Here is a 20,307-nt window from a genome sequence, read left to right on the forward strand (position 1 = left end):
GTCTATAGCCACCATAAATTCTCCTTGTTCAATGCCCTGAATGATGGAGGGCAAAGACTCCATCTTGAACCTGGGCACTCTGACCTGGGTGTTCAAAGACTTCAGATTCAGAATTGGTCTGAATTAACAGTCTGGTTTTGGCACAAGAAAAAGGTTGGAATAAAAACCCAAACCTCCTTGAGAATCTGGCACCGGAATAATCACTCAGGAGAAGCAATTGATTTCCTCCTTTCTTCCGAAGGCCAGTCACTTTCGTGGACAATAGAGAAGTCCTGTGGCAACGAACCGTCTGGGAGGAAGACCGAGCAAATCGATCTTGTATCCCTGGTCCACCACCACCCCCTGAGCCTAGACATCGGTGGTAGACTTAAACCACCGATCTCTGAACAAGCAAAAACGGGCTCCTACTACCGGCGACAGCGGAGGAGCAAAATGCCCGTAATGCGGACTGCTTGTCTGCAGATTTCGCTGCTGGACTTCGAGCAGACTAGGCCTGGTTCCCTGGCTGCAAACCACCACTGGGGACGGATATCTGGCCTCTAGAAGAATGGCCTGAGGAATATTGACCCCAAAACCTTCCTGAGGACCGAAAGGAGCGGAATCTGGTCATTCTTTGTTTGGGAGCATTAACAGGGAGAAACGTGCTCTTTCCTCCTGTTGCTTGACTGATAATGGAGTCAAGCTGAGGTCCAAACAAAACACCCCCAGAAAAAGGTATGCTCTCAAGAGCCTTAGACTCCACATAAGCCTCCCAGGACTTAAGCCAGAGAGTGCGACAAGCTGAGACTGCAGAGGCAGAAATACGTGCCCCAATCAGTCCCGCGTCCATCGCTACCTCTCCTAAATAATCTGTCGCCCTCTGAATGTGCTACACTAATGGAAGCAGTTCAGAGGACGGCCTGGCTGCCGACAAACCTTCAGACAGCTGTTCTGACCAGCGTTCTACAGCATTGTTAACCAACGCAGATGCTAAAGCAGGCCTCAAAGAGGCACCTGCTGCCACAAACATGGACTTATGGACGGCTTCAACCTTACCGTCTGTACTATCCTTAAGAGTGGCTGCATTAGGAAGAGGACTAGTAGTAACCTTTGCTAACCTTGCAACAGCAACATCCACACGTGGAAGAGTCTCCCATTTAGCAATAACTTCAGGAGGAAAGAGACAACACAACTGCAGTCGCCAAGACACTTGGAACTTCCCATCTGGGAAAGTCCAAGGCTCCGACAACAAATCTTCCAACTGGGAAGAACCCAGGAAAGAGAAAGATTTTTTTCCGGCGTACAAAAAGAGAAGCCTCTGCAGCGTCAGGAACCTCTTCTTCAGGAAGATCAAGTACCTGACACACAGCATGAATAATTCTTCCACGCTCTGACGATCAGAATGAACCTCCTCCATCACCGAAGGAGCCTCCATATCAGAATCCACATCTAATTCACCCTCCTCCTGGGAACCACAGTCAGAATCTGGCTCATTTCCCTGAAGTGGTGCCGACACCCTCTTACGCTTACATGCAGAAGACGGTGCGGCAGAATCCTTTCTAAAGAGGAAGAAACCGAAACCAAACCCTGTACAGAGGATGCAAGGCCCTGTACCTAAGCTGGTTCTACAGACTCCGCTGGGGTAGTAACAATCAAACCCTGACTTAGCGAACTAGAACCCATGTCATTTGCTACAGAAGAAGCAGATTCAGAAGATGGTGCGGCCACAGCCTGCGACTGCAAAAACTGAGCAAGTTCAGCCACCGTATTGGAGAGAGACCGAGCCCAGGCAGGTTCTGCTGTATCTGAACAAGCAGCTGCTGTATTACACGGTATGCTCTCCGAGGGCCGACAGGCTGCGCACAGAGTCAGCGCGCCCGACTGTCCACATGGTAACTTAACGTGACAGACAGCACAGGTGAAACTCAACATAGATGTAACACCAGCCCTACCACGCATGGATTTTCCCCTGACATGTTAACAGATGGGACAAAAGAGACACAACACAGTGTAATAAACAGTGTAACAAAACACAATATAACAAGCAGCAAACAAACTGAACAGAAAGTGAGCCTGCAGTACAGCCAATAAATCCCCACAGAGTAAAAGACTCAGGACAGAAAAAGGGGAGAAGCTGGAGCTATAAAATCGCTGTCTATTCTGGTGTCTGCACACAAAGGAGTGAGAGACCACCAAGGAGGAAGTACAATAGAGGAACACCCTCTCCCCCAGGGCTCAGCACTGGATTGGCAAACGTCCAACAGGACAACCCCCTCAACCAATCCAGTGCCTAGCAGGGCTCACTATCATAGTGACCCTAGCCTGACCCAGTCCCCTATGCAAAAAAAATAAAAAATTATATTTTTAAAGTGACTGCTTCTAGTAAAAAGCAGCCTGACTCAGGGGACCAACTTTCTACCTCCCCTCTCCCAGCACTGTGCTGGGAGAGAATTTCACTTACCTGCTACCAACACTCCTCACGCTGTGTCTGCATTCTTCTGCCTGTCAGAACAGGAGGACGGACACAGCCTGCGGCTCCTAGTTGGGCATGAAAACGTTGGAAGAGGGGGGCTGGCAAAGGAGGCACTTCCACGGCACCTCAGATCCACCCCTCCAGACAGCGCACAGCCATCCCTGCTGCGCGCTGTAAACAGCCACTTCCTGCACCTGTGACCCCCAGCTAATAAGCCCATAGGCCGCAGGAGTTTTTTGGAAAAAATTAAAACTGCAAGCTAAAGGGGGCAAACTGCTGCACTGGTCCGCCGATTCCGCGCTCAGAGCCAACAGCCGACAAGCGTGGGGAAGCGGTGATTGACTGCAGCATCTTAGCTTCTTGAGCTGCGGCTGTCAGGCAGACAGGTAGACAAATATAAAAAACAAACCTAATCTGAACATTAAATACAGAAGCGGGCTGCTAAGCAGCCCAGACACAGCCCATTCGCCGGGCACTTAAACGAAACTGAGGCCGAGACAGGAAGTGGGGTATAGAGGGGGAGGAGCTAGGGCTTAGTTTAAAAGGAGTTTAAAGTGTCAGTTCGCCCTGTCCCTACTCTATACCCCAATGTCCCCGGTGTCTCCCAAAGGATGACAGAGAAAAGGAAATTGATAGGATATGAGGTGAAGCTCCATGTCCACACATTCTGGAAGGAAAGGTGACAATGTTGCTTCGTTGTGCAGGATAAAATACATCTGATAAATGTTATTAAAGATCCCTTACCCTGGTGTACTCAACATCTTGCCGATGGCACATGCGATCGCCCTGAGGAGACTGATGGAGCTAGCACTGGCAGCAGAGCCGATGCTGGAGAAGATTTCTTTAATGACTTGAACGTCCGAGGGATTCAGGGTGTACCTCCTGGAACTTCCGCGTAGATCACAGCATCCCGTACCTGTCAGTACCTTCAGGACCTACCAGGGAATGATCACAGCATATTACAAGACAGAAGGGACAGGACAAATATAGGAGTCTATAAATCATGTGAGAGTGGTGACATCACTTACCGCCAGGCCTATATGCTGGACGGCAGCTGAAGACTGATGTTCCTGCATGCAGCCCAGCACTGCTCTAACACCTCCCTCTGTGGCAAACAAAACACGCCAGTCATACTTGGACATCACCACATAAGTCAGCTGCAAACATGTGACGACCAGAAGCTTCTCCTTCATCTGGTTGGTCAAGATTTCCACCAACATCTTTACAATCTTCTCTCTAGATGTGAAGAAATTTTAGACAAAAAGAATAGTGTAAGCCTCAGAAGAAAAAGACACTATACAGTGACACTATACACTATACGATCAAGGTGAATATGAACCATTAAAACGCTTATTTAGTGTGTAAATGTCAATAAACATCTTCTGCTGATCACAAGAGGCAGCTAATGTTCTCTAGTAGGTACCTGTTAGAAGAACGCCCCTCAGCTTTCATACTGTGCGCCTCTTCTCCAGACTGCTGCTGCAGGATTTGTACGATAAAACCCAGAGCTTCAGGCCCGCAGACACTTTTCTTTACCTTCTCTAACATCTCCACTAACATCTCCAGAGAAGTCCCTGTCGATGTACCCCAGGAGGTTCCAAAACCTAATGGGTTGACATGAACATAACATCAACTCGAACATTCACTTCACCGACATCACTGTGGACCAACCTGGTTTCTTTCTAAATTATTGTCCCTAATACAGTACAAACTGCTTTATTCACCCACATATTGCCATTGTCATATCTGCCCAGATGACAGAGCACATTACATAGGTTTTCACATAAAATGACTCATCTTCTGGTCAAATATTCAATTCCATCATTTTATTTTCTCTTTCACCAAATTCCTGCCGGACCTGTGATCTGAGGCAAATTCCTCAGACACGAGGCCTTGAGTGTCCCATCTCTGAATTACAAGAATAAAGGCAGTACTTATTTCATCATTGGCCCAGGTCCTCCTCCTTCAATGCATCTCGTGTTTATGAAAACCTCACCTTTGCTCTTTTCATCTCCTGGAGCAATGATCTGAAGCCCTTCCTGAGAGAGTAGGGTGTTTAGGAGCTGGAGGTCTGACTGTTCTGCACTCTGAAGGGTTTCGGTCTTCAAAGTTTTGTGAGATTCCTCACTCTTTGTCTTTTTGGAAACAAGGCCTCCTTGTGAAGGGTTATCCTGTGAAGAACAGCCAAAACTTGAAGTCTGTTTTTCGGCCATCCCAGGGTGGGGAACATATTTAGTATAGACGCTGGAGCTATGCAAGTCTCTCAGGACACAGCCACGACAGTGTTCATTCAAAAAGCTGAGTATCTTCTGTGCTACATCCACAGACACAGATGTCTGCATGAAGGCGTGCTCATCCTGGTCACACCGCTGGATAAAGAGAGAAGACAAACACTGAGTACTGTCACCCAACCCAACAAAAAGTCTAACAGTATTTTGTTACTTAAGTAGAACATTCAGCCAATGTCTTCTGAGACAGGTCTCATGGATATTGCTGTGTTCCCATTGCTGGTCTCTTCCCTGTAAACCCATCATGATCATGATATTATTCCTTATCTCAAGGTTATATATCCCTCTCTGGCCCCCCAAGCGGTCCCTTAAGCTTCCCAGAATTTAACGTCACATTCTCTACTCCTGATCAATTTTAATATTAATATGCTCTTCAGTGAGTTCCCCATCACCTTTTTCCCTGTGGTCTATTTAGTTACCAGTTCACCAAATGTCTCACCTTATCCTCCAAGTTCTGCATTATAATCCCATGCGCCTCCTGTTGCTTCTGAGGCTCCAGTTTCCGAACAAAGAAAAGAATCTCCCACCACTCGTCCTGCCTCAAATTCCCTCTCTCCTCACAGGTCACACTACCAAGGTAGGGTAGAGTGTATATACCCCCAGAGGGTTTACATTGCAAAGTTTGGGACACTGCAGAGAGAACAAAGTCTAGTGACCGGTGAAGTGAAAGGGATGGAGAAAACATCGGAAAGGAACAACCATTAAAAATCAGTTTTGAAAAATGTATTTGTAAATCCACTTGCTGTAAATATGCAGCTTACTGGTAGTTTGGAGATCAGTGTGTATATAAAGAGGAGGGAGTGGCAGAGGGACAAGGAGGAGGCAGGTGTGGCGGAGTGAGGGTGGCAGGGGGTGAAGGAGAGCGTGGCAGTGGAGAAGGGAGAGGGTCGGGAAGATTAAGACAAGGATCGTGGCAATTTTCCTTGTAGTAATCACTCTTCACCAGGTTAAGCATTGACTTAAGAAAAATAACAACTTAAAGACAAAAAGGAGATGAAGCAAAAATATAAGTTTCAATAAACAGACAAGTAACAGAACATTTCTGCAATTAATGAAGAAATAAAAAATGGGGAGTCAAAAACGCATAAAAATAAAACAAGCTGGAAAATCTCATGTGAAATACTTGGCACAGAACAGAATTCTTAAAAGTGTTCAAACCTTCAAAATCCCATCCTATCTCCTGACACAAACCACACGCCATCTTTGGGGAGTGATCTGTCAGATTCATAGGACGTGAATTATCTCTCCATCACCACCACTCACCTGGAGACACCTTCGTGCTCTCAGTCAAAGATGATGCCTTCTCCAGATTGTCCTCGTCAGTATGATCTCCAAAGTCGATGATCTCCAACATCTGCCAGTGGACCCAGTAGGTGCGGCCTGTCGACCTCCACAGCACCTGTGTGTAATTATTTGCATTATAGTGGAACACTCCAAAACTGTGTATAATCAGAACAACATTAGAACCTCTGAACCACTTACAGAACTACTACAGATAAGGCCACATCCAAGTTGACATTGGGGCAAATATCATTTCCACATTCCCCAGTGGGTACTGTATGACCCAAAAACTATGTTACCTGGACATATATAGGTAAAAATGTTTCAAAGACAAATGGAGCCGAATCTTTGAGGAACCGCTCTCTCTGGTGAAGGTACTGCTGTCACCTTTATGGCTTTTCATATGAATGCTCATCAGAATAAACATGTACAAGAAGCACGTTCCATGTAACATTAATGTAAAACTAAAAGGAGATACTAACCCCAGCTGACTTCAGCGCTTTCCTTACACCCTGCTCTCCATTTACACACACACTATATGAAGAAAAGTATTTGGCCACACTTGTTAATTATTGAATTGAGGGGTTTCAATCAGACCCGCTGCCAGAGGAGTATAAACTCCAGCACCAGCCATGCAGTCTACATTTGCAAACATTTGTGATAGAAAATGGGTCATTCTGAAGAGCTCAGTGACTTCCAGCGTGGTACTGTGATAGGATGTCATCTTTGCAAATAAGACGGTTCGTGAAATTTCATCCCTGCTGGATATTCCACGGTCAACTATAAGTGATATTATTAGAAAGTGGAAGCATTTAGGAACAACAGCAAATCAGCCACGAAGCAGAAGACCGCGTAAAATCACAGAGCGGGGTCAACGACTGTAAGGCGCATGGTGCGTATAAGTCACTAACGCTCTGCTGATTCCAGAGCTGAAGAGTTCCGAACTTCTACTGGGATTAATGTAAGCACAAAAACTGTGTGGCGAGCTTAATGGAATCTATGGCCGAACAGCTGCATGCAAGCCTCACATCACCAAGAAAAATGTGTTGGATGTAGTGGTGTAAAGCACACAGACACTGGACTGTGGAGCAGTGGAAACGTGTTCTGTGGAGTGACAAATCACGCTTCTCTGTTTGGCAGACAGATGGACGAGTCTGAGTTTGGCAAACGCCGGGAGAATATTTTCTTCCTAACTGCATTATGCCAACTGTGAAGTTTGGTGGAGGAGGGATAATGGTATGGGGCTGTTTTTCAGGGTTTAGGCTAGGCCCCTTATCTCCAGTGAAGGGCAAATTTAATGCTTCAGCATACCAAGTCATTTTGTACAATGCTATGCTTCCAACTTTGTGGCAGCAGTTTGAAAAAGGCCCTTTTCTATTGCACAAAGCAAGGACTACAAAGCCATAGTTTGATGAGTTCAGTGTGGAAGAACTTGACTGGCCCGCACAGAGCCCTGACCTCAACCCCATCCAACGCCTTTGGGTTGAACTGGAACGGAGATGGCGAGCCAGGTCTTCTCGTCCAACATCAGTGCCTGACCTCATGAATGAATGGGCACAAATTCCCCCAGAAACACTCCAACATCTTATGGAAAGCCTTTCAAGAAGAGTGGAAGCTGTTATCACTGCAAAAGGGGGACCAACTCCATATTAAAATATATGTATTTGAATGCAATGTCATTACAGTCCCTGTTGGTGTAATGGTTAAATGTCTGAATACTTTTGTCCATATAGTGTATATATCATTATTCTGTTATGTCTTTTAATTGCAGTACAGAAGCTTATTTCTGTCTGATTTTCTATTAGGGTCTTCTCGATTTCAAATTTAATCTGTTTTGAATAAACCCTTCATAATCACACATGCCACCACTTTACTGTATCTAAACTGTAAATAAAAACCCAAGGGGCCATTTCTTTAACAGGTGGAATCTACTGGACGACCTCAGTCACCGACAACTGGGAGCCCTCCTGGGTTATCGTCGGGATGCAGTACAACATCTACAGGCGGAGTTGCAGTTTTACACAATCCTTTAGTCTTTTCTGGCTATCATTATTAAATGTACCCCCTCCCTTTCCTTATTTGCTTCAATATGCACAAACCACTAGTTACCTATGTAAAGTAAATCTGTGAGCTTGGCATTGCACTCTATGGTGTCCTAATAAGTGTGTATATACATATTATATTTTGTATGTACTAAAACGTTAATATATTTTACGTAAATTAAATTGTGATAATATGAGGTTAATGACTTGATGTTATAGAGCTGACAAAACAGTTTAGGTATTCTAATGTAATCTGAATAGTTTGTGCCTTGGGCCTTAATGTAGGACTCTGTTACACTTCTAGAGAGTATCCATCCTTGTCTCAAATTCCAAATCCTCGAGGACTCCTTAAGAAAAGGTTTAAATCTTGCTGGATTCCTGTGCTATACATCATGTATGTATTCTAGTTGTGGTTCTAAGCACATAAACTGTGAGAAGTGATTTACTTCAAAATAAATGACAAATGTTTGTCTATACAAGAGTAATAAGAGGAAGTTGAAAGGTGTCTGAATTATAATAGAGTTTATCTTTCATATTTTTCTGATTTCTAATTTTAGGGAGACTGCAGTGTTATAGAATGATTTACTATGTTTTAATTGGTATACATTTGAAATCAATTTTATTGATATCTGATACTTCACAGGCATGGTTTTTATATACATATTTTTTATATTGTTTGATTATATATAAAGGTTTTGCAATATCAAAAGCGCTGTATTATTTTGTCTTCCTTTTTCTTTTTGTTATGAATCCTCAGGTATGGCTGCTGCTGGGAGAACAACAGGTTATGCACTCGGCAAAGGTGTTGGAGGTGTCAGTACTGCAATGGAACCCCCAAACTCATAGGTGAACACCAAGTTGATACTGGCAAGCATAGCTTATTGAGGTTGGCGGGAAGGAGATCTCTGTGTATAGCAAGCAATGCCGGGACAAGCACCAAGCAGAGTACAAACATGAGAGGACTGAGCACCCAAGGGGGAAGGTGCTGGATTTTGGCCATGAACAGTTCTCTCTCACCAGCGGTTCCTGACATACAGCCAGTCTCTTACATGAAGAAAATGAGCATATAGCACCTGACCAACAGTTACAGAAATAGCACTGGAGTTTCTGCAACTGGGAAAGAGAATGTAAGAAGTTAAATTCTCAGTCCGACACCCTCCAGGTGTGCCTTACACAGGAAACAACCTAAACACAAACCAAGATACTGCACCCTCCACTTTAAAGACACAGTGGAGCCTTACGATTATTAAGAATGCCCTGAAGAAACATAAAACCCATTAATCAATGGGGCTACCCCATCCAACTTTTAGTGGTCCACAAAGGATTTTCAGCCCAAGAACCTAAACGCCCGAAGACAGACTTGCTATGCTCAAGAACATAGGAGTTCCCCAGGCTCCTCCTACATTGACGTAACCTGCATCCTCGTTGGAAGCCTCCATTAACAGACTGGCCCAAGGCTTAAGTTGTGGGGAGTAAAGGCTTACTTACAGGCGAGCTTAGAGACTGTAATATCCTAAATGTGTTCAAGGTTGTTCTTCCCCCTAATCTGTCCAGCTTCAAACGGGCCCTAAAAACCCACCTTTTTCTTAAAGCCTTTCTGTCTCCCACTTAACTTCCTACCTTATCTTCTGCCTCAGTCCCCCTACTCTCCCTCTCTCCCCTGCGTCTCTCTGTCTGTCCACCCCTCCCCTTAGATTGTACGCTCCTCTGAGCAGGGCCATCTCTCCTCCTGTTTCCACCACTTCTAACTCTGCTCTCCAGCTACTTAGCCCTCCTCCTCAAAGGTCCTCCACCCCACGTCCACTTTCGCTCCCTCCTCCCCCCTGGGGGTCTCCCTGTCTTCCGCGCCCCCCTTCTTGGACCCCGTCGTTTTCGGATCCTCCCTCCCCCTTCCCCGCCCTCTCTAGCTGTGCATTGAGCGTACTGAGTTGCTGTGTTTACTGTACTGTGCTGTCTCCCATTGTATTGTGATTTTGTTTGTCTCTGTACGGCGCTGCGGATGCCTTGTGGCGCCTTATAAATAAATATTAATAATAATAATAATAATAATAATAATAAAAGGTTTGTCTTTTTGCATTTATTTCACAGAAAATTGATCCTATTTCAGGACCAAATGGTTTTTCCCTTTAATTTTGTCTCAATATGTAAATGTTATTCGGATTTTATATAACCATGAGAAGCTACCACCTTTCCTAAATAACACAACCCCAACTGCTAAACTCACATTAAATGCAGTTTCATAATTGCTGTCCCCTTTAAATCTCAGTTTAAATAGTGAATCCAAGACTGATGTCGGCCACAGCTTGCCTGCTGCCACAATCCTCCCCATGCACAAGATTCTGCACTAGTTCTATATATATCAGTTATATGTTCAATTTATGTTTCACTGGTTTAGTGTTCTGTAGAAATTTTTTGATAATACGGTTAAATTTTTTTCATGTTTGATGTTAAACCCCGTAAGGCTGTCACTTCCTATGGTTGTGGCCTCCTGGTCACTATCGCACAAGGGGGTCAGCAGTTTCCCTTTATATTGACTCCGCTATGCTTCCCCCAGGCTCGCTCATCCTTTACCTCCTTTTAGGCCCTCTTGGACTCTCTCCCTAACTGTTACCTCAGCATACAGGATGTGCGACTCTGTTCTGCATGCAACTGAGCCTGTTTAAGAGCTTGATCCCACCTTCCCCCCAGTAATTCCTGAACCCCTCCCATATTAATATGCTCTACTCCCAAAACCCCTGGACAGGTCTGCTATGCAACCTCAGACTGCACGAATAAGGGGGCAGCCATCCCTCTACACAAAACGACTCCCATTACTCTTTGTTCCTAGGCAGCCAGGGCAAACACATAATCCTGACACAGAGGATGTTCCAATATATACATCCCTTATGTGGGATAGGATGCCTTATTTAATTATTTTTTTTCTATAAATCACAGGTCTCCAAAGGTGAAGTAATACTAATGTACTGGACGTGAAGATAGATTGCCTCCCCCTCTGCTACTGATGCAAGTATTTCCTCTTTGTTAAAACTGTCCTAAACAGTTGTGCATCATCCCCTTCCCAGATTAAAACCAGAAAAAAGACGTGGCTGCCCCAGGTCACCCCTGCTCTTTGCCTTGACCACGTAGCCGTTAGCATCTAGACACCACAATAAAACTAGCCGTCTACGCGGATGTCATACTCCTCACTTTAACAAAATCGCACCTGGGATACACATGACATTTGCTTGATCGGTAAACTGGCAGCGGTGAAGATGAACACCTTGACTTGGTTACTCTACTAATTCCAAATATTACCAGTCGGTCCCCTCTGACATGACCTCCAAAGGGAGTACGACGCTGGAGAGAGTCCTGAATCAAAAGCTAAAAAGCTTGATCTGTACATGGATCATAGGAAATTCCTATGAACTCCTATTACAATGGCTCTTGGTTTCACCCCAAGTTGTAAGCCATATACCGAAACTCTTCAGGCCTTTGCTGGCGAGACTGTGGCTCTGAGGACGCCCTGTCCCACATCTGTGCAGCTGCCCCAAAATGGCTTCTGGCAACAAGTAACAATTAACGCAATTAAACAATACCTGCCCTTGTTAGAAAAGTTTAGTAAACATACAAGCTAGAACACATTACTAACGTAATCACCGATCACCCCAACCAATTCACCAGCACTTAGAATGCCTGGATTATGAGCCCGCTCTACCTCTCCCTCATATATCTTTCGGTTTCAATTTCCTCTCTTAAGTGCAGGTATGGGGTCTAGCCCCTTTCCCTATTTCACCCTCTGACACCCCCCCCCCCCCCCTCACCACTTTTTTCTTGTACTAACATCTCTGCATTCTTCCCCTTCCTGTCTCCTAACTAAAGTCTCTGGCACATGTGTCCTTTGCTTCAAAGACCAGTATTCAGCTCTATGTCTGATTCCCGATGTGAGAATTCTTTGCCAAGACATGTTAAGATCAGCAGCAGCCGCCACTATCCGCCAGGCTGGTTGCCTAAAATCAGCAACTGGCTTCTCAGACCTATCGGAGCTAGTTGCCCAGTAACAGCAACCAGTCTTTTCTCTCTGTACTGCCAGCGTCTAGCTGGTTGCACCTAGCTAATCTAGTTCATTTAGAGCCTGCTGCACTTGTGCATCATTATCAGGCTGGACACCTCTCATTGGTCCTTCAGTGTATTTAAACCCCTTCCTGTCCGTCACCTGTGCTGGTGATCATTTTTCCTGAACTAGTGTGCTTTCAACATTGACCTTTAGTGACTTCTTGTTGTGAACTGACTTGTACATTGGATTTTGCGTTTTATTCCTGTCCATGACCATTGCGTTTACTGGATGTGCTATTAACCTCTTCCTGCCCTGATCTTAGCCTGATTTTACCCTGAATTCTGCCAGCCCTGACCTCAGACTGTATTACTGATTATTTTATTGAACGCAGCCAGCCCTGACATGGTCCACACACTGTTACAAAGTAAATCCACAGAATCACCAGAGGCCTCTGTACCTAAAATCTGACACTCCAGCATTTCAGTGTTACAAGTCCAGATAACTAAGAGACAAAAGTTGCAGACTAATGCATCATAAGACTTCTTTCTACGCGGTAGACACTGGGGGCACTGCCTGCGGAAGGGACAGGTCTCCCACTACCCCATGCATCCAGATTACTCAAGTAGGTGGCAGGGACTGTGGAAGGTGGAGGGAGATCTGTCAGAAGACAGTGAAACTGCTGGAATATACAAAAAAACAAATTTCGAAAAATCTACTAAGAAAAACAAACAAAGGATATAGGTGCTGTCAATAAGTTAATATAATGCAGCACCTCATAAATGGTAAAACATTAAAAGCAGTAGCAAGAGGGCGCAAATAAATAAAGTGTGCTGATCTTAGAGGGATGAATACACCTCTATGTGATTTAATAGAACAGACCAATGGTTATAATCAAATGTATAAATTGAATAAAACAGACACAGTAATGTTTATCAGCACAATGATTATAGCTCTTTAAGGGAGTATGTATGCGTTGGTATCTCCGAGAACCTATGGCCGCGTACATACTCACCTTACTGACGCTGCACCTCAAACCACAACCTTCCTTGTTATGAGGAGCAGGAAGAACACAGGTGCTGGCAATACAGAGAGACACTGGAGATTGGGCAGATGGTGGGGGCAGAAGGAGGTAAATACAATCATTTTACTATGTAATATCCACAGGTATATTCTTATATTCCCATTTATGTTCCTGTGCAATACATCAGCAAGAGTGGTTTTATCTAAAATTCATTGAGAGCTCTGCTGCTGCAACCAGCCAATGGAAGGACAAAGCTCTTCCTAGCATTGCCACTCTTTCCCACTCAATATGCATCAGCCCTTAACCACAGCATGAGTTCAGCTGCCATCAAAAAATGAGGTCACTGTCCACATGTTGCAGAGGAGGACATAAGTAAATCTATTCAAGCCTACAGGCATCATCTGCTCCCATAGCTGCCCCCATGAGATGTCAAATTACAATGAAATACTATTTCTCTGTCTGTCTGTTACTTACCTGGACAGGGGGCATTCCATTGTTACTTTGACGGAAAACTCCCTCATCTCCGGCACTAATCTCGTCATAGTCTTCCAACATACGGACAGACATACCAGGCTTTAGGACTTCTTGGATATAATCAATATAGTCATTATGGGATTCAAAGTCTGACGGAGAAATTAACTGCTTTACAGATTTCTTCTTAGTAGCTGTGGCACGCAAAGGAGCAGTGACTGCTGTATGAAAAGTGGAGCAGGATGGTACTTTAGGCTGGAAGATTGATCGAAGCACCCGAGGCTGATCATAGTCCCGGCAAACATCTACGTCGGAAGCTTGTTCATTCACCCAGCCCATGACCCGCACAAGTTCACAGATCAGGCTGCCCATCGCCATACTGAAGTCAAAAAGGTGCTGGAGCCGGATTTTATTATTGCGGTCTGGTCGGTCGCTGCTCAGTTGGTCAAGTAGTGATGTGACACACAGGTAACGTTTCACTAGTGAGAACAGCTGCTTCCCCGGGATCTGCCAGAAAAGAAGTGACAGACAAGCGATCATTATAAACAAAGCTCATATATAACACTTGAAAATCACATCTCAATATAGTGATTTGGAAAACAACCAAGCCCAACTCCTCCCCAAGGATGACAACACAGGGCACTGCACCCGAAACCCCCACCCCAGGAATGACAACCTGACCTGAGGCCACTGTCTTTCAAATGATGTCCAATGTTTATCTTTATTATATGAGGAATATGGCACTATATAAATGACAGATGACTAGTATTAACCAGTAGAGTCACTCACCTGAGGTAGGTGTATGCCATCAAAAGAGATGCAATGTTCCTCCGAGCTGGTGGTCTCAGCAAAGAGCTGCAACAATGTGTAACGAGACTCGAAATCCATGTGCTGTTCAATGCCATCCTGCTGACTAAGAGACAACAAGACGTGGGCCCGACTTCCTGCAAAAGACAAAACCCTATAAATACCCATCTTGCAATGCAAGACTCAGAACTGACTCTACAATAGAGAAAATACTAATTACTACCCATCATGCATTACAAAAAACATGAAACCTATCACCCATTAATTCTGCAATTTAAGGCTCCACGGTTCCTATATGAGATGGATCATCAACAGACCCTCCGCAGCCCTCAGTGATACATGGAATAAGATGTCAACCTGCATCATGTGAGGCCAGGGCACGTAACATCTTTCCGGCATTCTTGCAAATCGGTTTCTCCGGGTTACAGAGCATCTTCATGAGCAGGTCCAGAGCTCCAGTCTCCTTGAAGACTCCAGCTAAGGAGCCAATGCTGGCATAGGCACTCAGCACATGAATGGTATTGAGAATGGACGAGTCAGGGCCACAACTCTGTGACATCTGTCTAGTAGCTCTCTGGACCAGCATCCGGACATCTTCTGTCATCTCCTGGAGAGCACCTTCATCTGGCCCCCCAGACGTCTTCTCTTCCGGGATCCCGGGTCCCTCAGGTTTACGCTTCCCTAGCAGAGTGGGGCAATTGGTGTATACTTCCTCAGCTGACATCCACATGAGGATGTTGGAGGACTTGCTTTCTGCCTGTAAAGTCATTCCACTATTCCCTGCTCCTTCTTCAGTGTTCTGTACAGCCCAACGGATCAGATATTCAATGTGTCCATCTGTGCTCCATCGCTGCCGCAGCAGTTCCTCGGGCTGGGCCTGCAGTGTTGGACCCAGCTGTACCATGAGATTGCCATTCCTCCGCTCCCCTACCAACATGGTGGACACTAAGGGAAAGCTGAGAAAATAAAAATCAGTTTTACTAAAAAAATTTTTAACAATTCCTGATAATTCCGAATGCATGAAGAAACCAGATGTTACTAGCTAACTACAATAGACATCTCCTCCCCTCAATCTATCTGCACCTCCTTCCCCTCTACTCTCATGTTCCGTAATTACTTATCCTCCTGTCAAACGTCTACTTTCAATGTTCCTTGCCCAATGCCTATTCCTACCACCTGTCTCTCTCTCAAATCCTTTCTTTCCCCATTACACCCCTCATTTCCGTTTGTCACTCTATCCCCTTACCTACTCCCTTCACTCAAACACCCCCTGTAATTCTGCCTCATATCACTCTCACCCCCGCCTACTCCCTTCACTGATATATCCCCTGTCATTGTGGCCACATCACTCTGACCCATGATCTACTCCTGTCACTGGCACCTCGTCACTCAGCCCAATGTCACTCTCACCCCCACCTAAAGACTTCACTTATATACACCCTGTAATTCTGCTCCATGTCACTCTGCCCTCTGCCACCCACTCCCTTCACTCTAATACCCCGTGTAATTCTGCCTCATGCTGATTTTACCCCCACCTGCTCCATTCACATATATAACCCGTCACTCTGCCCCACTTCACTGTTCTCCCACCCACTCCTGTCACTGCCATCTTGTCATTCTGTCCCACGGCACTCTAACTCACCACATACTTCCCACATATACCCTGTCATCCTGTCCCCCCACCCACTCCCTTCACTCATATATCCTGTCATCCTACACCACATCACTGTCCCCCCACCCACTCCCTTCCCTCATATACCCCGGTCATCCTGCCCCACAATTCTGTCCTCCCATCCCTTATACCCCCTGTCATCCTGCCCCACATCTCTCTGTCCCCCCCACCCACTCCCTTCACTCATATACTCCCATCATCATGCCCCACAATTCTGTCCTCCCACTCACATCCTCTACCCTCTGTCATCCTGCCCCACATCTCTGTCCTCCCACCCACTCCCTATACTCATATACCCCCGTCATCCTGCCTTACATCTGTCCTCCCACCCACTCCCTATACTCATATACCCCCGTCATCCTGCCCCACATCTCTGTCCTCTCACCCACTCCTTATACGCCCAGTCATCCTGCCCCACATCTCTGTCCTCCCACCCACTCCTTATACCCCCAGTCATCCTGCCCCACATCTCTGTCATCCCACCCACTCCTTATACCCCCAGTCATCCTGCCACACATCTCTGTCCCCCCACCCACTCCTTATACCCCCAGTCATCCTGCCCCACATCTGTCCCCCCACCCACTCCTTATACCCCCAGTCATCCTGCCCCACATCTCTGTCCCCCCACCCACTCCTTATACCCCCAGTCATCCTGCCCCACATCTCTGTCCCCCCACCCACTTCCTATACCCCCAGTCATCCTGCCACACATCTCTGTCCCCCCACCCACTCCCTATACCCCCAGTCATCCTGCCCCACATCTCTGTCCTCCCACCCACTCCTTATACCCCCAGTCATCCTGCCCCACATCTCTGTCCTCTCACACACTCCTTATACCCCCAGTCATCCTGCCCCAAATCTCTGTCCCCCCACCCACTCCTTATACCCCCAGTCATCCTGCCCCACATCTCTGTCCCCCCACCCACTTCCTATACCCCCAGACATCCTGCCCCACATCTCTGTCCTCTCACCCACTCCCTATACCCCCAGTCATCCTGCCCCACATCTCTGTCCTCCCACCCACTCCCTATACCCCCAGTCATCCTGCCCCACATCTCTGTCCTCCCACCCACCCACTCCTTATACCCCCAGTCATCCTGCCCCACATCTCTGTCCTCTCACCCACTCCTTATACCCCCAGTCATCCTGCCACACATCTCTGTCCCCCCACCCACTCCCTATACCCCCAGTCATCCTGCCCCACATCTCTGTCCTCCCACCCACTCCTTATACCCCCAGTCATCCTGCCCCACATCTCTGTCCTCTCACACACTCCTTATACCCCCAGTCATCCTGCCCCACATCTCTGTCCCCCCACCCACTCCTTATACCCCCAGTCATCCTGCCCCACATCTCTGTCCCCCCACCCACTTCCTATACCCCCAGTCATCCTGCCCCACATCTCTGTCCTCTCACCCACTCCCTATACCCCCAGTCATCCTGCCCCACATCTCTGTCCTCCCACCCACTCCCTATACCCCCAGTCATCCTGCCCCACATCTCTGTCCTCCCACCCACCCACTCCTTATACCCCCAGTCATCCTGCCCCACATCTCTGTCCTCTCACCCACTCCTTATACCCCCAGTCATCCTGCCCCACATCTCTGTCCTCCCACCCACTCCTTATACCCCCAGTCATCCTGCCCCACATCTCTGTCCTCCCACCCACTCCTTATACCCCCAGTCATCCTGCCCCACATCTCTGTCCTCCCACCCACTCCTTATACCCCCAGTCATCCTGCCCCACATCTCTGTCCTCCCACCCACTCCTTATACCCCCAGTCATCCTGCCCCACATCTCTGTCCTCTCACCCACTCCCTATACCCCCAGTCATCCTGCCCCACATCTCTGTCCTCTCACCCACTCCTTATACCCCCAGTCATCCTGCCCCACATCTCTGTCCTCCCACCCACTCCTTATACCCCCAGTCATCCTGCCCCACATCTCTGTCCTCCCACCCACTCCTTATACCCCCAGTCATCCTGCCCCACATCTCTGTCCTCTCACCCACTCCTTATACCCCCAGTCATCCTGCCCCACATCTCTGTCCTCTCACCCACTCCTTATACCCCCAGTCATCCTGCCCCACATCTCTGTACCCCCACCCACTCCTTATACCCCCAGTCATCCTGCCCCACATCTCTGTCCTCCCACCCACTCCTTATACCCCCAGTCATCCTGCCCCACATCTCTGTCCTCCCACCCACTCCTTATACCCCCAGTCATCCTGCCCCACATCTCTGTCCTCTCACCCACTCCCTATACCCCCAGTCATCCTGCCCCACATCTCTGTCCTCCCACCCACTCCTTATACCCCCAGTCATCCTGCCCCACATCTCTGTCCTCCCACCCACTCCTTATACCCCCAGTCATCCTGCCCCACATCTCTGTCCTCTCACCCACTCCTTATACCCCCAGTCATCCTGCCCCACATCTCTGTCCTCCCACCCACTCCTTATACCCCCAGTCATCCTGCCCCACATCTCTGTCCTCTCACCCACTCCTTATACCCCCAGTCATCCTGCCCCACATCTCTGTCCCCCCACCCACTCCCTATACCCCCAGTCATCCTGCCCCACATCTCTGTCCCCCCACCCACTCCTTATACCCCCAGTCATCCTGCCCCACATCTCTGTCCCCCCACCCACTCCTTATACCCCCAGTCATCCTGCCCCACATCTCTGTCCTCTCACCCACTCCCTATACCCCCAGTCATCCTGCCCCACATCTCTGTCCTCCCACCCACTCCTTATACCCCCAGTCATCCTGCCCCACATCTCTGTCCTCCCACCCACTCCTTATACCCCCAGTCATCCTGCCCCACATCTCTGTCCTCTCACCCACTCCTTATACCCCCAGTCATCCTGCCCCACATCTCTGTCCTCCCACCCACTCCTTATACCCCCAGTCATCCTGCCCCACATCTCTGTCCTCTCACCCACTCCTTATACCCCCAGTCATCCTGCCCCACATCTCTGTCCCCCCACCCACTCCTTATACCCCCAGTCATCCTGCCCCACATCTCTGTCCTCCCACCCACTCCTTATACCCCCAGTCATCCTGCCCCACATCTCTGTCCCCCCACCCACTCCCTATACCCCCAGTCATCCTGCCCCACATCTCTCTGCCCCCTTTGCCTGCTCTCCCTATCACTGTCTCCACTGGTCCCTTCTCATCTCTCCCTGTACCCCGTCCTCTAGGTTCTCCTCCGGGGGCACAGATAACGGGTCTCCGTCACTCACACTGTATTCCCGGTACAGCTCCTGCAGTCACCGCCGTTGTGCACTCTACCCTTCCGGGTCAGCCGTCCACGTGACGCGACAAGACACGCCCATCCACAACTGTTATACATAAAACAGGGCGTTACCGGACTACAGGAAAAATATTACGGAGCAGGCGGAGCTACAGCGAGCCAAGGAAAGAGGCGGGAAACTGATAGGAGGAGCCAGAGAGATGAGGAGGAGACTGAGACCTGAGAGGAAAAGCCATAGACGGAGGATAAGGGGTAATAGAGCTGAGACCTGAGGAGAAGGAATGATAGAACTGAGGAGTTTGAAATCTGAGAGAAAGAGTCATAGATCTGAGGAAAAGTCAAAGAGCTGAGAGGTAAAATCTTAAAGCTGAGGAGAATGAGTTGTAGAGCTTAGAAGGAGCCATAGAGCTGAGAGGAGGAATCAGAGAGGAGGATGAGGAGTCATAAAGCTGAGAGGAAGAATCTGGGAACTGAGGAAGAGGAGTCAGAGTTGAACAAAAATCATAGAACTGGGGAAAAAGAGTGAGACCTGAGAGGAAGAGTCATAGAGATGAGGAGGAGGAGACTGAGACCTGAGAGGAAGAGTCAGAGAGCAGAGTCCTAGAGCTAAGGAAAAGGAATCTGAGACCTCAGAGACGGAGTCAGAGAGCCAAAGAGGAGAAGACTAAGACCTGAAAGGAAGAGAGCTGAGCCGAAGGAATCTTAGAGCTGAAAAGGAGGCATCTGAGACCTGAGAGGAGTCAGAGAGCTGAGGAGGTCATAGAGCTGAGGAGATGGAATCTAAGACCGAAAAAGGAAGAATAATAGAGCTGAGGAGAAGGAGTCATAGAACTGAAAAGGAGGCATCTGAGACCTGAGGAGGAGTCAGCAAGCTGAGGAGGAATCAGGAGAGATGAGTCCTAGAGCTAAGAGGAGGAATCTGGGAGCTGAGGAGGAGAAGTCTAAGATTAGGAGTCATAGAGCTGTAGAGGGGGTATCTTGGAGAA

The 20,307-nt window shown here is 47.5% G+C and overlaps 1 protein-coding gene and 1 long non-coding RNA gene across 4 annotated transcripts in view; one reads left to right on the plus strand and one right to left on the minus strand.

Moving 5' to 3' along the window:
• The window catches only part of CUL9 (cullin 9), an 81,052-nt gene extending 61,068 nt beyond the window's left edge, over window positions 1–19,984 (minus strand). Inside the window, exons 1-10 of one of the 3 annotated variants that reach the window (XM_075204524.1) lie at window positions 19,311–19,984; window positions 14,753–15,351; window positions 14,378–14,532; window positions 13,592–14,095; window positions 6,004–6,139; window positions 5,180–5,370; window positions 4,449–4,821; window positions 3,876–4,056; window positions 3,481–3,688; window positions 3,197–3,387 (exon numbers count right to left, since the gene is read on the minus strand). In XM_075204524.1, coding sequence (XP_075060625.1) covers window positions 3,197–3,387; window positions 3,481–3,688; window positions 3,876–4,056; window positions 4,449–4,821; window positions 5,180–5,370; window positions 6,004–6,139; window positions 13,592–14,095; window positions 14,378–14,532; window positions 14,753–15,351; window positions 19,311–19,420 — 2,648 coding nt within the window. In that variant the 5' untranslated portion in view covers window positions 19,421–19,984. The remainder of the gene's footprint in view (window positions 1–3,196; window positions 3,388–3,480; window positions 3,689–3,875; window positions 4,057–4,448; window positions 4,822–5,179; window positions 5,371–6,003; window positions 6,140–13,591; window positions 14,096–14,377; window positions 14,533–14,752; window positions 15,352–19,310) is intronic. The other 2 variants (XM_075204525.1, XM_075204526.1) reach the window with 2 other exon arrangements.
• Window positions 8,819–10,306, plus strand: LOC142145053 (uncharacterized). The gene is made up of 2 exons (XR_012689817.1): window positions 8,819–9,591; window positions 10,125–10,306. It is a non-coding gene; the product is annotated as an uncharacterized LOC142145053 (long non-coding RNA).
• Window positions 19,985–20,307: the final 323 nt, after the last annotated feature.

This window comes from Mixophyes fleayi, chromosome 3, assembly GCF_038048845.1.
Source record: "Mixophyes fleayi isolate aMixFle1 chromosome 3, aMixFle1.hap1, whole genome shotgun sequence".
NCBI classification, from domain to species: domain Eukaryota; kingdom Metazoa; phylum Chordata; class Amphibia; order Anura; family Limnodynastidae; genus Mixophyes; species Mixophyes fleayi.